At 52.0% G+C, this 12936-nt stretch overlaps 3 protein-coding genes across 3 annotated transcripts; all 3 read right to left on the bottom strand.

The window, feature by feature from the left end:
- Positions 1–492: 492 nt before the first annotated feature.
- Positions 493–3285, bottom strand: G6M90_00g005120 (uncharacterized protein; the record flags this gene model as incomplete). The annotated part of the gene is made up of 2 exons (XM_014686673.1): positions 493–530; positions 594–3285. The coding sequence occupies 2 exons, from the start codon at positions 3283–3285 to the stop codon at positions 493–495; spliced, it is 2730 nt and encodes a 909-aa protein (XP_014542159.1).
- Positions 3286–7903: 4618 nt separating this feature from the next.
- On the bottom strand, positions 7904–9340 carry G6M90_00g005110 (uncharacterized protein; the record flags this gene model as incomplete). The annotated part of the gene is made up of 1 exon (XM_014686672.1): positions 7904–9340. The coding sequence occupies one exon, from the start codon at positions 9338–9340 to the stop codon at positions 7904–7906; it is 1437 nt and encodes a 478-aa protein (XP_014542158.1).
- Positions 9341–10116: 776 nt separating this feature from the next.
- Positions 10117–10737, bottom strand: G6M90_00g005100 (uncharacterized protein; the record flags this gene model as incomplete). The annotated part of the gene is made up of 1 exon (XM_014686671.1): positions 10117–10737. One exon carries the CDS (start codon positions 10735–10737, stop codon positions 10117–10119), a length of 621 nt encoding a protein of 206 aa, XP_014542157.1.
- Between the last annotated feature and the right edge of the window lie 2199 nt (positions 10738–12936).

Genomic DNA, 12936 nt, shown 5'->3' with positions numbered 1-12936 from the left:
ACTTGTTCTCACACGGACCCATACCCATCAAAGACAAGTTGCTGTAGTCAATGTATGTACAAGAGAAATCGCCAGACATTTTGCCCTCTCCCCCATTCAATCAATGCCTGGAAGCTAGACCATGGCTCAGCAAACCGTCCAAGTCACGGTCAATTCATGTGTAAGAGAGCCGCTACAGCCGTCCAAATGCTTTCTGCATGCTTCTACTGCCCTGTCCTGAGAGTGGCATCTCAACCCTGGGGTTTGATTCTCGTCCCGGACACCTTTTCGTTGCTTTTCCCTGTCCTCTTCCGGCTTTATCCGTTTTTGTCACATCACGTGCGTCTTTTAGAAAAGATGTTGCATCCGGAGCTCTCTTTTCCCACACCGTCATTTGCGTCAAGTAAGCAACCTGATATGCGCCATTTCTTTCTTTGATTCTCCTTCATCCAAAACGCCTCGCATATCTATAAAGTAAAACAATGTTGGGTAGAGTTACGCGTCTTGTCGTCATTAGAGTGAGGCAAGTCGTTGTAGACAACTTAGGACACCTGGAGCAAGGAACACAGTTAGCAGCTGCAAACCACGGCTTGCAAAACCCCTTGTCAACTTACCGCTCACACCTTGTGATAATGTAGCCGCCGCCTCCGTGCTTCTATTACCAAGGCTGACTGTGACGACATTGTCGATTGTGCGTCGTTTGCCGAGTTTGTTGGCCCACTTGAACACCTTTTCATCCTCCCTGCCGTCGCCGACAACCATGAGAAAGTCGATTGGCTTCTTACCCTCGCCTTTGCCTTCCGAGCAAGCTTGGGTGGTAAGCAGCTTCTCAAATACCATGTGGGCAGCGGTGCTCTTAGTCCAGTCCAACGGTTCGACAGCAATCGTTCCATCCAGCACGATGGCGTGCACCCGCTGCGACTCGCAAGCATCGTTGACATGGCTAGCGCAGTCAGCAGCGAGACGGGCTGCAGCCTCCTGGTCTTCGGCGCCGTCATAGTGAAAGAGCACGCTGCAGTGGCGTTCCTCGACTTCTGCGCCTGGGGTTCGCTCCAGGTAGTATCGCAGAATATCCTTGACTGATGCCTTCCAGTTGTCGATATGCGCGCTGTCAGACATCTCAACCCACTTCTCAGAGCCGCAATCCTTGATGAAGCAACCATTCTCAGCAATGAGGCCAAGGCCAGGAACCCGTCGGAACACACGGTCAACTTCTTCCGGCCGGCGGCCAGACATTACGTAGACAATGTTCCGCTCGTCCAAAAGCAGGTCATTCAGCACATCAAGGGTCCGCTGTGGGCTGACGGGGATGATCTGGTTGACGGGACCCCAGCTGACGAGCGTCCCCTCGTAGTCAAGCATAAAAAGGCGACGGTTCGACGCCTCGTACCTCTTGCAGACGTCCTGAATGGAAAGCCGTGGCACAGATGTCTGAGCGCGTTTATGCTGTTCCTCGTAGGCCCGATCGAGGTGAGAAAGAAGTTCCGCAAACCAGTGAGAGCCAGTATGTTGAGCAACCGACTGGTGCAGATTCTCCCACCGGCGTGTCTTCTCGTCATCATCCATCTCAAGCGCTTGCTTGATGGCGTCAGCGCACTGGCGGTAGTCCCAGGGGTTGACGGACAGCTCGCTTTTGCTAAACAGAGATGAAGTACCCGTAAATTCGGAGAGAATCAGAGACCCGTGTTTGCGGTTTGGGTAGATCTTGCCGTCTTGGCAAAAGATGTACTCATGAGACGTCAAATTCATACCTTCGCGTTGACTTGTGATCATGAGCGCGTCGGCAATGGTAAGAAGCGCAAGGTACTGGGCGTAGTCGATATCCTGCTTGAGATACACCACAGGCTGGTAAGCCAGGTTGGCCCACGAAGAATTGACGCGAGTGACAATGTCCGAAACTGTGGCGTCCAAGTCGCTATTTTGACTGGAAGACAGGGCGACTTGGATTAGAACAGTATGCTCTCGCCACTGTGGGTTCTTATTCAAGAACAATTCGTAAGCCAGGAGCTTCTGGCGTACACCACGCACATGGTCCAGCTTGTCGCGAGCTACAATGAGCTTCTTGCCTTTGTATCTCTCTTGTAGAATATTCAGCCATCGTAACACGTCTCGCTCGCCACGATTCTTATCCAGACTTATTGGGTCAATTCCTATCGCAGTGTTGACAACATCGACAAACCGGTCTTCCATTTCGATACCTTCAGGGGTAGCTTCAACACTAAGTATTCTGCTGCAAGTCTGCAGAAAGTGTCGGGTGTATTCCTGGATCTGGAATCCAACGAGATTGGCTCCGAGCATGCCCTCTAGAAGCTCCTTGCGAACGGCGAGACAGCGGAACACTTCGGAGGATGGAAAGGCAACATGCAGAAAAAAGCCAATCTTGGCATCGGGAAGTTTCTTTCGTACCATGCCGGGGACCAGTAGCAAATGGTAGTCGTGTACCCAAATAACGTCGCCTCGCTTCCAGTTTTGCACAATCTTATCCGCGAAGGCTTGATTCACGTTGACATAGTACTTCCAAGAATGGTCCTCGTAAGCCTTGCTCTTGGGGTTGTCCGGGATCTGGTAGTGGAAGACTGGCCACAATATTTGCTTGCAAAAGTGGCTGTAATGCCCGTCAAAGTCTTTGTCAGAGCAGAATACAGTCATCATATCGTATTCGTTGGTCAGAGTATCCTCGATATCCAACTTTTGCTGCGTGCCCTCAAGGGCATCGGTAGGCATCCCCAATGTTCCTACCCAAGTGTAATCACCGAGTTTTCCATCCCGAGCTGCGGCTTCTGCAGCATTGCGCAGTCCGCCATTGCCCTGATCGGCATCCACGACCCTCCACGGGGCCGAGGAAAATACACGGTCGTGGCTGTCACTGCGCATATGTGTCTTGGGTTGTAGCAAGCCTCGACGACCAAGCTCACGAGCCTTCTCCAGGGTCCGGTCTCGCTCAAAGATTTCGGCTGGAGGGGGCGAGTTGGCTCGAGACAAGGGCTGGTTCGCGCGGGTTCCCCAGCGCGATGCCACTTCATCTGTAGGAGACCCAAGCTCGTGTGGAAACTGGATACGTAGGCCATCTTCGTTCGCGAAAGGGTCCGGCGACTCTGTCTCACCAGTAGGAGTGCGGGGGGGGGTGATGACTGGTCGCGGACTAAAGAGACTTGGCTGTGTCTCAATGACGGGCGCCGTGGGCAGTGGCGGCGGCGGGATTGTCGTCTTCGACCGGCGCTGCAGGGTGTTTCTTCGAGGAGGCGTGCCAGGCAGGTTGAATTGGATCGTTTTTGGGAGGAACAGCGAACAGACGAAGACGGTCATGGTTGGATAAGGTCCGGCGCCCAGGGGACGTCGCGCTTCTAATGTGGTCAAGGGCAAGGGACAGCCGCGAGAGGACTGTTGAATCGAGGAGGAGACTTGAACGGCGGTTCAGCCCCAGGTGGCGGGTAGCTATTTATTACCGGTGCATATGGAAAAGAGCTGCGCGACGTTGACAGGCGCAAAGGTGTGCGAAGAGAAGTTGAATTGCTGGCTGGAGCAGGAGGATGGAGATCGAAAAGCGTGCACGAAGACTCCACAAAGAGCTCGCTGAAAGCCTTGAAAATTTGTCGGGGTGGCCGCGAGATATGTTTCACAGCGCCAGATGCATCGAATCCTGGCTGTGTTCGGTTGCTTTTCCGTTCCCTTGGTCAGGACATGGAGCGAACAAGCGGATTGGAGGCAGTCAATCTGGATCTAGATCAAAGAGACCTGACCGAGGGACTTGACGCAGGCGGGGTTGCAGATTGGTGGCCGGAGTAGCAGAAACTGCGGGTACAGCTGTTGGAACAAAGCCGTTGATTGACAAGACTTGGCAGGTGCCACTGCCGAAAAGGGAGGAATGGTGTGTAGCGCTTGAACACCCAGGAGTGAAGGAGCACCTCACCTTGTAAGAGCTGGCTCCTGCTTAAGCTCCGGCGTCTGGCGTCTGGTGGCCGTGTTGGCCGGGTCAACTCCTCCGTCAACCTCAGAAGTTCGTCCGCTTTGCATGCAAAAGGTCACAGAACCTAACCAAGAATGCTTGCGAGGTCCGGTATATTCACCCCGGTGACGTAACAAGTTTTGCGATTCCGCCTGTGAGAGTCCCACTCGCGGCCAAAAACTGGATGTGAGTTACCTATGCCCCTGTCAGTGATGGATACTAGTATAATCTGCGTCAGGGAACTGACGCACACGACTGTCCTCAAGCTGGGCAACGGGAGCATTTGATCCGTTGGGAGCAGGACTTACGGGCAAGATATACTGCTCACAGCATGAGGGGCTCGCATTGCGATATCATGCCATCAACCGATTTATGGCTGAGCGAGAACAACCGGCCCAGTGCCAGCGAGCATCACCATCAGCCATGGACATCGAGCATCGAGCATCGAGGCCCTGGTGCCGGCCACCTCAAATCCCACCTCAGCTTCCAAACTTCAACTCCTGTCCCGATTCAATGCTCTCAGTGGGGCACACGGCGCCGCCACGGCGATAGGCTGACGACATGTCACACCAGGCCCGGACCAAGTCGGTCCATCTTGCACAAACTGTTTCTCAAAGGGGTTGTGAGAAAATTCGCCCCAGCATGGTTGGATTGGGACAACTCGTTGAACCGTTGCCAGAGATAGCTTTGCTTTTGGGATACCAGAAAAGGGCCTAGATTCTTCTCAGCGGTCGCATCTTGTTAGATGCTACCAAGCACGTTCTCTCACGTAACACAGGATCCTCGCTTACGCAAGACATCAGGCTCACAGATTAGGCTGTCATCCCAGCACTGACCAGCAGACTGAGCACAGGCCGAGCGAGGCGCTTTACAGTGGCTCTGAACAAGACGACATCTGGAGCCACGTCCGACCCCATGGTTTGGGTATTTTCAGCGTTTCCGGCACCCAGCCCGCGGGTGCTGCACAAACCGAAAATACTTCCCAGTTTCACACATCACGTAGTATCCCGCACTGGGACGGGAGGGCTATAGCGTGCAGGCGCGGAGTACTTTTACAAAGCATGTCACCAGATCAGTTGTCACACCCAAGCCAAAATCTCGCTCGTGGCGGCCATGCAAATCCAACCCATTGGCGCAGGTTCGGCGCCCAGCATTCAGAATTATGGATATCGTCGGCCATACGGAGAATATCATCACTTGATTCAAAGTTCAGTCGTGTTAGGCACAAGGGAGGACGGAAACCACAAACCTAGAAAATGCAACGTGCGAATCATCCACTCCCCGGCACTCAGCCGCCACGTTCATTCATGACGAGCCAATGGATGGCCCTGGTTCCATACCACTCCCACCCCCTTCGCCCTCGTCATCAAGCCCAGACAGCTCGGCAGAGTAAGAGACAGTTTGGGGAATCATGCCTGCACAACAGCTTCCCCATCTGTTTTCCAAAACTTCTCCCATGTGGCAAACTAGGTGGTTCTCATCGATTCTCACGCTCCACCTGGCCCAAGAAGCGCGACGTTCTCGAGGCGCCAACAAACAGCGTTGGCATACAGCTACAGCTCGCTATGACACCCACAACCTGCATCGCAGTTAGGCACCGGAACCTACTCCGGCCCACCTGTCTTCTGTTGGCCATATCGCCTTTTTGTCCTGCTGCCCAACCTGCTCCTACAACTATAGAGCTCTGGTCAATCAGGCGGTAGGTATTGTTGATCGAGACCCTCTCAGACCCAGGTACATATTGCCGAGAAACCTCGTCCAGATGGGCATGTGCCAGACCTGCTGCCACTACCCAAGATGCAACGCCGTCACCACGTCACCAATACAGGTCTGACAACTCGCTGGCGCGGGTTGCCATCCGGAGGTTGCTGTAGCTTAAAGCAAAGCCCCGCAAATATTAGAAGTTCTCAGTTTAGTGCGGTTGACTCACGGAGCATCCCGCTCCTCATTCTATTTCAGAGGCGCCCCGTGGAGTTTCGTATTCCTCGACGACGGGCCATTGGTACCGTGCTGTGGCGACGAATAGGAATGCCAGCAAGGTGCCAGTTGCGCTGGTCCAACACTTCAAATGACTGCTACGTTTTGAGTTGATGGCAACGTCTCCTTGGCGATGAATTTGCCCACTTGCATTGTTTGGTTTGCACTGTATTCCGCGGTATCCGATGCTCGCCACCACTTTGCAACTGTATATGCGGTTCCTGTCCCAATCACAACTCCACGCCATATTTTAGTTGGCATACACAGGTCAGGCAGGTATGCCTAGCCCCCTTTACACCTGGTTGGACAGAGCGTCATGTGCCAGAGCAGTCTAGCCCGGTTCAACGTGGTGTTGTCCGTCTTACAGAGGCTCTGACTAACTCGCAGTACTACCCTAAAGATTTCGAGCGTTACGCGCGGGTATCACAAACACCTCACGGTAGCTGGTGCAATTTTCTGAGAGACCCAAGCAAAGCAAGATGGCGCCTGAGGATTTCTTACTGAATGGCCCATTCGTCCATGAGAAATCGCAAAAATTCACAGAGCCACAGGCGATATCCCAGATGCACAGAACCTTGACCCCTTAAGTCTCGGAATGACGATCTCCGTTACGGTCCGGCTGCATCAAAAGATTGGCAAAGGGGAATGAGGAATCCAGCGGGTTGGTAAACGTTGCCGGCTCTGCCATCCTTCGAAGCTGGCCATGTTTAACTGGAGTCGACAACACCCCTTGGCGAAATGTAGCCTCAGTTGTAGGAGCTTCAACCGCCAGCTCGTTGAGAGACTACACACCTCGTCGCTCATCACAATGCCGGGCTAGCTTCTCTATGTTCTCAGCCGAGACAAATGTTCAGCCTCATTGTAACCTTCAACCTTTCAGCAGTTTCTCTTTTTAATACCTTGCATTGTAGTGAAGTTCGCCCGAGGGAGCAACTAGTCATTGACTGACGTTGGCAATCCGCATCGCTTGGCAAGCAGCATACACAAGTTGCATGATATCTGCTTGCATGAATGCAGACTATGGATTCCTTTGACTCAATTGTTTAACTTACTCGATTAAATAGACCCAAGATCCGCGTTTGCAATCCACCGTGCTTGGGTTGAATGGGACGGAATTGGCCTCGAGATTCCTTGGGAGCTCCAATCCTTGACTCCGTCGCAGTCATCGATATGTTATGAACGGTTGCAGCTACAACACGCACAAATTTGTTCGTTTGTTCTCATGCGAAATACCCAACTGGCCTTGCCGTCCTCGGGGCTTTCTCCCACACCCCGGCGCGTCGAACCATCCAATATGGCATTCATCAACGTGGTTAATCACTGGCGCTTCGTCCGTCACTGGTAAAGCCATCTTCCTTGAGGCCATCAAGACAGGCTCCAAGGTCATTGGAACGACAGGCGATGGTGCCAAAGCCGAAAGTTTGCAGCGCTCTAGTAGTTTACAAACTTTGGACTAGAGCATATCTGATAACAAGGCGTTTCTGTAGGGACTATAGTCAAACCTCACAAGCGTGAATGAGGAGCCACCAGATCAAAGAACATGGCTTTAGGGCTTGTGAAATAGAGATCAGACATGGCCCACAAGCCTTTTATCTCAGACTTTGTGAGGCCGGTTCAATCCTGATGAAATATGGTTGGGATCGTAGTGTTGGGTTCATATAGAGCCGCTTGGCGCTGGGTTAACCTAAAGGACCGACTAGGTTGGTCACTTGACAACGTGGAGCATGATTCTGCCCATTTAGCTTCACAAAAGAAACGTAATAGTGTAGCAGTCAATACTATTCGTCTAGTTAGTTGGCTCGTAGCTATGGTGATGGCTACATTCAGCCACATTGTCACTTGTACTTGATATATGAATGAACACTCACAAAATATTATATAAAACACTTCTTCTCCCTCCGGAATTTGGATGGAGCAAGTCGACAAAGAGAAAAAGCCTGTATTACACATTACATACTTTCGCGCATAGAGCATACTATTCTCGTAACATATCCTGGCAATCTATTTCAATGAGCCCCAGATGTTGTTCAAACTCTCTGCCAGGGATGGATGCGCCCAGACGGCATCTCTAAGTGCCGTCCACTTGCTGCCTGCAATCATGGCCATCTGCACTACGCTCATGACCTCGCCGCCCTCCAGCCCAAAGCACGTAAATCCCAGTATCTTCTGCGTATCGGCATCGACGACGGCCTTCATCATGCCTCTTGATTCATCCGTCTCCAAAGCTCGTGCGACATATGCCATGGGCATAGTTGCTACCTGGATCTTGGCATCGGGAAACTTGGCTCGCGCCTCGTGTTCATGCAGGCCGACATGAGCGAGCTGCGGGTCCGTGTAGACGACATAAGGCAAGATGCGATTGACGGTAGTGAGGGCCGTGGGATGAGAGTCCTTCTCGAGCAAATTGGCCCGCAGCAGACGATAGTCGTCATAGGAAACGTGCGTGAAGGCCGGCGGTCCCTTGACATCACCAAGTGCCCACACACGTCGGTTGGAGCTCTGCAGGGTGTCATCGACAACAATGTGGCCACGGTTGTTGGTTTTTATACCAGCTGCGTCGAGGTTGAGGGTGTCCGTGTTGGGAGTCCGGCCTGCGGCGAATAGGATATGGGATGCTGTCAACTCGGATGTGCCATCAGGGCCAGAGGCAGAGACAACAACAGCCTTGGTAGGGTCATTGCCGCCGCTGGCTCGAACGGCTGCCGGGGACGTTTTGAGAAGGATCCTGATGCCGTCTTGTTTGAGGACTTGACGCATCTTCTCAGCGACCTCGGCGTCTTCGCGCGGCAGAAGCTGGGAATTACGCTGAATGATGGTCACCTCGGCGCCTAGTCGCCGGAATAGCTGGCCAAACTCGAGACCAACATAGCCGCCTCCGACTACGATGAGATGCGACGGAACCACATCGAGTTCTTGAATAGAAGTCGAGTTGAGAAGAGCACCCGGGGGGAATTTCGCAGCATCGAGGCCGTCGAGCTTCGGGACCGCGGGCCGCTCACCAGCGCAGATGAAGATTTTATCAGCGGAAAGAATTTTGTCTGCACCGTCTTGGCAGATGACTTTTATAGTTGTTTCGTTTTGAAAGCTTGCAGAGCCCATGATGACGTCCACGCCGGCGTCGCGAAGCCGGCGTTCACTACCAGAGCGAAAGCTGTCAACGATGTCGCGCTTGCGCTGCCTCACCTTTTCCATGTTGATACGTGCGGAATCAGGGCGCGGACTCAGAACGCCGTAGTCGGGCCCTCGCCCAGTCAAATAGGCCACTCGGCCAGAGGCAATCATGGTCTTGGTTGGCGTGCAGCCTTCATTAACACAACAGCCGCCGATATGTGTACTCTCGATCAGTGCCGTCTTCTGCTTAGCTTGCGCGAATGCCATGCTAAGAGGCGTTCCGCCTTGGCCAGAGCCAATGACTACAGCGTCATAGTGCGTAGACATGCCGAATCGTCGTGAGATGGTGTAGTTGTATCCGTGACAGTGGACAAGACGTCGGGACAATCTGGATGGTTGCAGGTACAATGATCGTGGAACAGTGAGCATCAGTAATTGGACTATGGAACAGCTGAGACATTTGAATCAAACTTGATGGTGAAGGAAAGGTTAAATGAGGATGCAAGCGGGTGTTTATACCAAACCAATTTGTGGCTGTGCGGGGAAGCTTGGTGACGACAGAATAACGTTTTTGACTTTTCTCTCTCTAGTTTGACATGGCCTATCGCCAAGAGATGACTAGAATAGTGATCTGAGATAACAATCCGGGGCATGAAGGTGAAGAACATTGTGTCGTAATGAGTCCGGCACATTCGGCCCCGTGGAGTCCGCAGCGTCCGTGGCTGCTCCGTCTGGTCCATGCTAAAGGCGCCAAGATGGAAAATCATTGCAGTCAGAAAAAGAAAGTTCGTCAAGATTCAGGCTTAGGCAAGTTTTCCGAGTTCTCGACTCGCTGCGACCTCTTGATGGAGCTGTAAGTTGGATTCCCGGAGGTGGGTGTGGATAAATTGGATAGCCAGCAAGCAACTGACGAGTTGCAGTTTGAGTATTCGACGATTGTGTCGTAGCACTTGAGGTGATATTAGGTCTGCGAAGAAGCGCGGTTACGCTCGACACATATCGCAGCAGGATTGTACGCCTGAAAATGGCCTTGCTGCCGGAAGAATACCTTTATCGGTGATAGAAATAGAACTTCTTTAGTTATGCCTACTTGAAAAATAAAACTAGAAACCTCCAGCAGCTCCTCTCCCAATTGCATCAGTAGCTTGTGTCGAAATACGATCGTACAAGCACATGAACGTCAACATTACCATGCGCTCAAATTCCTCTCCCCAATACACATTCAGCTGAAGCACACCGCCCTTTGACAGTCCCTTCATCGGCGTGAAAACCGCCAGCACCTCATCTGACTCGTCATTAGACACGTCAACTAGCTGATATCCTGGTCGATTCAGCCCTGCCGATATCCCGTCGACGGCAACATCGACAGTCCCCTTCCATGCAACCTCCTTCATACCGCTAGTACAAGAGCTGGGAACGGTCCATGTGCCTTCTTTACGTCCTGTACGCTGCATGGCCCTCCATTCTTCCCGTTGCACCTTGTTTTCGGTATTTCCGAGGCTAACCTCAAATGTGGCCGAGTTCATTGGCCTGCGGACGCTACCCACGACAATCTTACCTTCAAACAGGAACATGAAAGGCATCTTGGAGTTTGTGCGTGGTTTGATGTCCATCGAGTAGTCAGTGCCGCCGCCGGTTGTTTCGGGAACGAACGTGTATGTTCCTGAGAGAAGCTTTTTGCGTAGTTTGAAACGCTTATGGCTGACTTCTGTCGACGTGTTCATGGTGCGACAGGCTTCTTTTAGGACTGGTTGATGAGGATAGTTTAAATGATGAAGTATTGAAGCCGTTTTCTACGATGCTGCCAAAAAGCAGCCTGCTTATATTGATGGCGAATAACTCAGGACAGCCTACGCTTGCGATTACATGATATGACGTCGCTGTGTTACAATTGTATCGGCGCTTCCCCGAGACAGCCTCGCCCTCCAAACAGTGACAACTTGACAAACTCCTCTGGTCAACAGGGCGACAGAGGCTATGCTGGGTAACTATTACCTCATCACTCATGAACGTGCAACTTGTGCTGGCGATTCTGCGGGACGCTGAATGTCCATTACTCATCCCATAGACGGGCATCGTCGCCTCTAGCAAGGATAAAACGTTGTGCCGTCCCAGACTGTAGTTATATCACTAAATTCGTGTCGTAAAATGGTCCAAGACACTACAGCCTGCAAGGTCTATCTTTGACAGGAAACACTGCTCAAGTCCGTCAAGCCATCATAACCTACTTTCAGGCAAGTGCTGGCGAGAATGAAGGATCGGACTTCGATTAACGTGAAACACAATTATTACCATGGTTGCATAACAAAAGCAAATACGACTATTGTATGTATCAAACTCAACGGGATGGTGAGGCGCTCTGGCCGTTGACTGGTTGCAAGCCCTACACAAGACTGATCAGCTACATTCGCTGCGACTGTGCAAGGCCAATAGGCTATCCGTGCGACCAAACCTTCAAAGGACAGAGCTGACACCTGCATTACCATTTCGTGAAATGATACGTCCATGTCTGCCATCGTACAAGATGCGTGGCAGCCAACTTTGGAGCTCCGCCACAAGCAGCAGCAGCCAGGGAAACGAACTCGAACCTGCCACTTTGGCCGATCAAATGCTTCGTGTTAAAGAATACAAGGAGCCATACGGAGTATCTATTGAAGTGATATGAATCCCGAACGGGCCGCTTCGCACTCAGCGCACACGCATGTCGAGACAAAACACAGAAGCGTTGTGAGCATTCCCCGTGTACCCGACAGAGTGGCATACATCTAAGCTTTTGCCAGCTTTAATCCTACACTGATGCCCCTCAAAATTCGTCATATCAACAAGCAACCTCTTTGTGATTCAATTTCTGCTTGATAAAGAACCACCATTAACGCATCCATGGGTCGCTGGTCGCATCTTGACCCCGATTACGAGCGTCTGCCGGAAGGAATCTCCCGTGTTGGCTACGACGCCGATACCGAGTCCTACACCTTCCAAGACAGGTCCGGCTCCTATTGGGAGAGCAGACCAGGCCGACGATATGGGCCCCTGAGGCGCGTTCACACATCACCAAGTGTCCAGACGGTGCCTGTCGGTGATGCACCACATGCCGCTCGAATCGATAAGATGTTGAAGGATGCACACGAATTTGATGTAGAAGAAGGAGTAGAAGACGAAGAAAGTGAGCTGTATCAAAGGACCAGGACGCCGAGAGGTGCAGTGAGAAGCACACGCCGACGTGGCACAAGAAACATATTCGCAACGTCACGGGTAGTTTTTCCAGACTCTCTGGGTACTTTCGAGGAACGCAGATTCAGCGTTGGAGCACTCAAGGTCTACGGAGGGAAACGTTTCCCGTTGCCCAGAGAAACACCAGCATGGCAGGTCATTCGCACGTGCTGGGTCGGGCTGTGACCTTTGACGAAATATTGGCGCGGCGTGCAGATATGGACTACTGTACTCATTGTGGCAAGATCAAAGGCCGCTGAGAAGCCCGTCGCAACTTTGTGGTATTCCGATACTGCGCCGAGCAAGTGGCGAGGAAATACTCTAGGCTTCGGGTCGCCGCGCCAGACTCGCCATGCCCTCTCCATTCCGAGATGTCAAGCTCACAAGCTCATGAGCAACAATCACTCTGTGGTCCAGGCATAGCAGAGTTGTAGCTTGTCATATTCCCCCGTCTCATCGAAGTTGAATCGTTTCACGAAGGAAAGTTGGTGTGATTCTTACGTCTTGTGATGAAGCACTCGACAGTTTGAGTTGGTATTTGTTGCCTCCTTTACCCTTTCTCGTGTTGGATTAGATGGCCAAAGTGAGCTGCTACTATTTGGAAGAGTCGGAATTGGAAAGTAGCATGCTATTGTCACAAGAGCTACAACATTGTTTGGCGACTGCTCAGTCTCAAGTCTATAATCATTTTATGCTATGCTAATATCTTGCTC

Source organism: Metarhizium brunneum, chromosome 1 (genome assembly GCF_013426205.1).
Source record: "Metarhizium brunneum chromosome 1, complete sequence".
Taxonomy (NCBI): Eukaryota; Fungi; Ascomycota; class Sordariomycetes; order Hypocreales; family Clavicipitaceae; genus Metarhizium; species Metarhizium brunneum.
The sequence above is the reverse complement of the archived record's forward strand: the minus strand, read 5'-3'. Positions and strand labels throughout refer to the sequence as shown.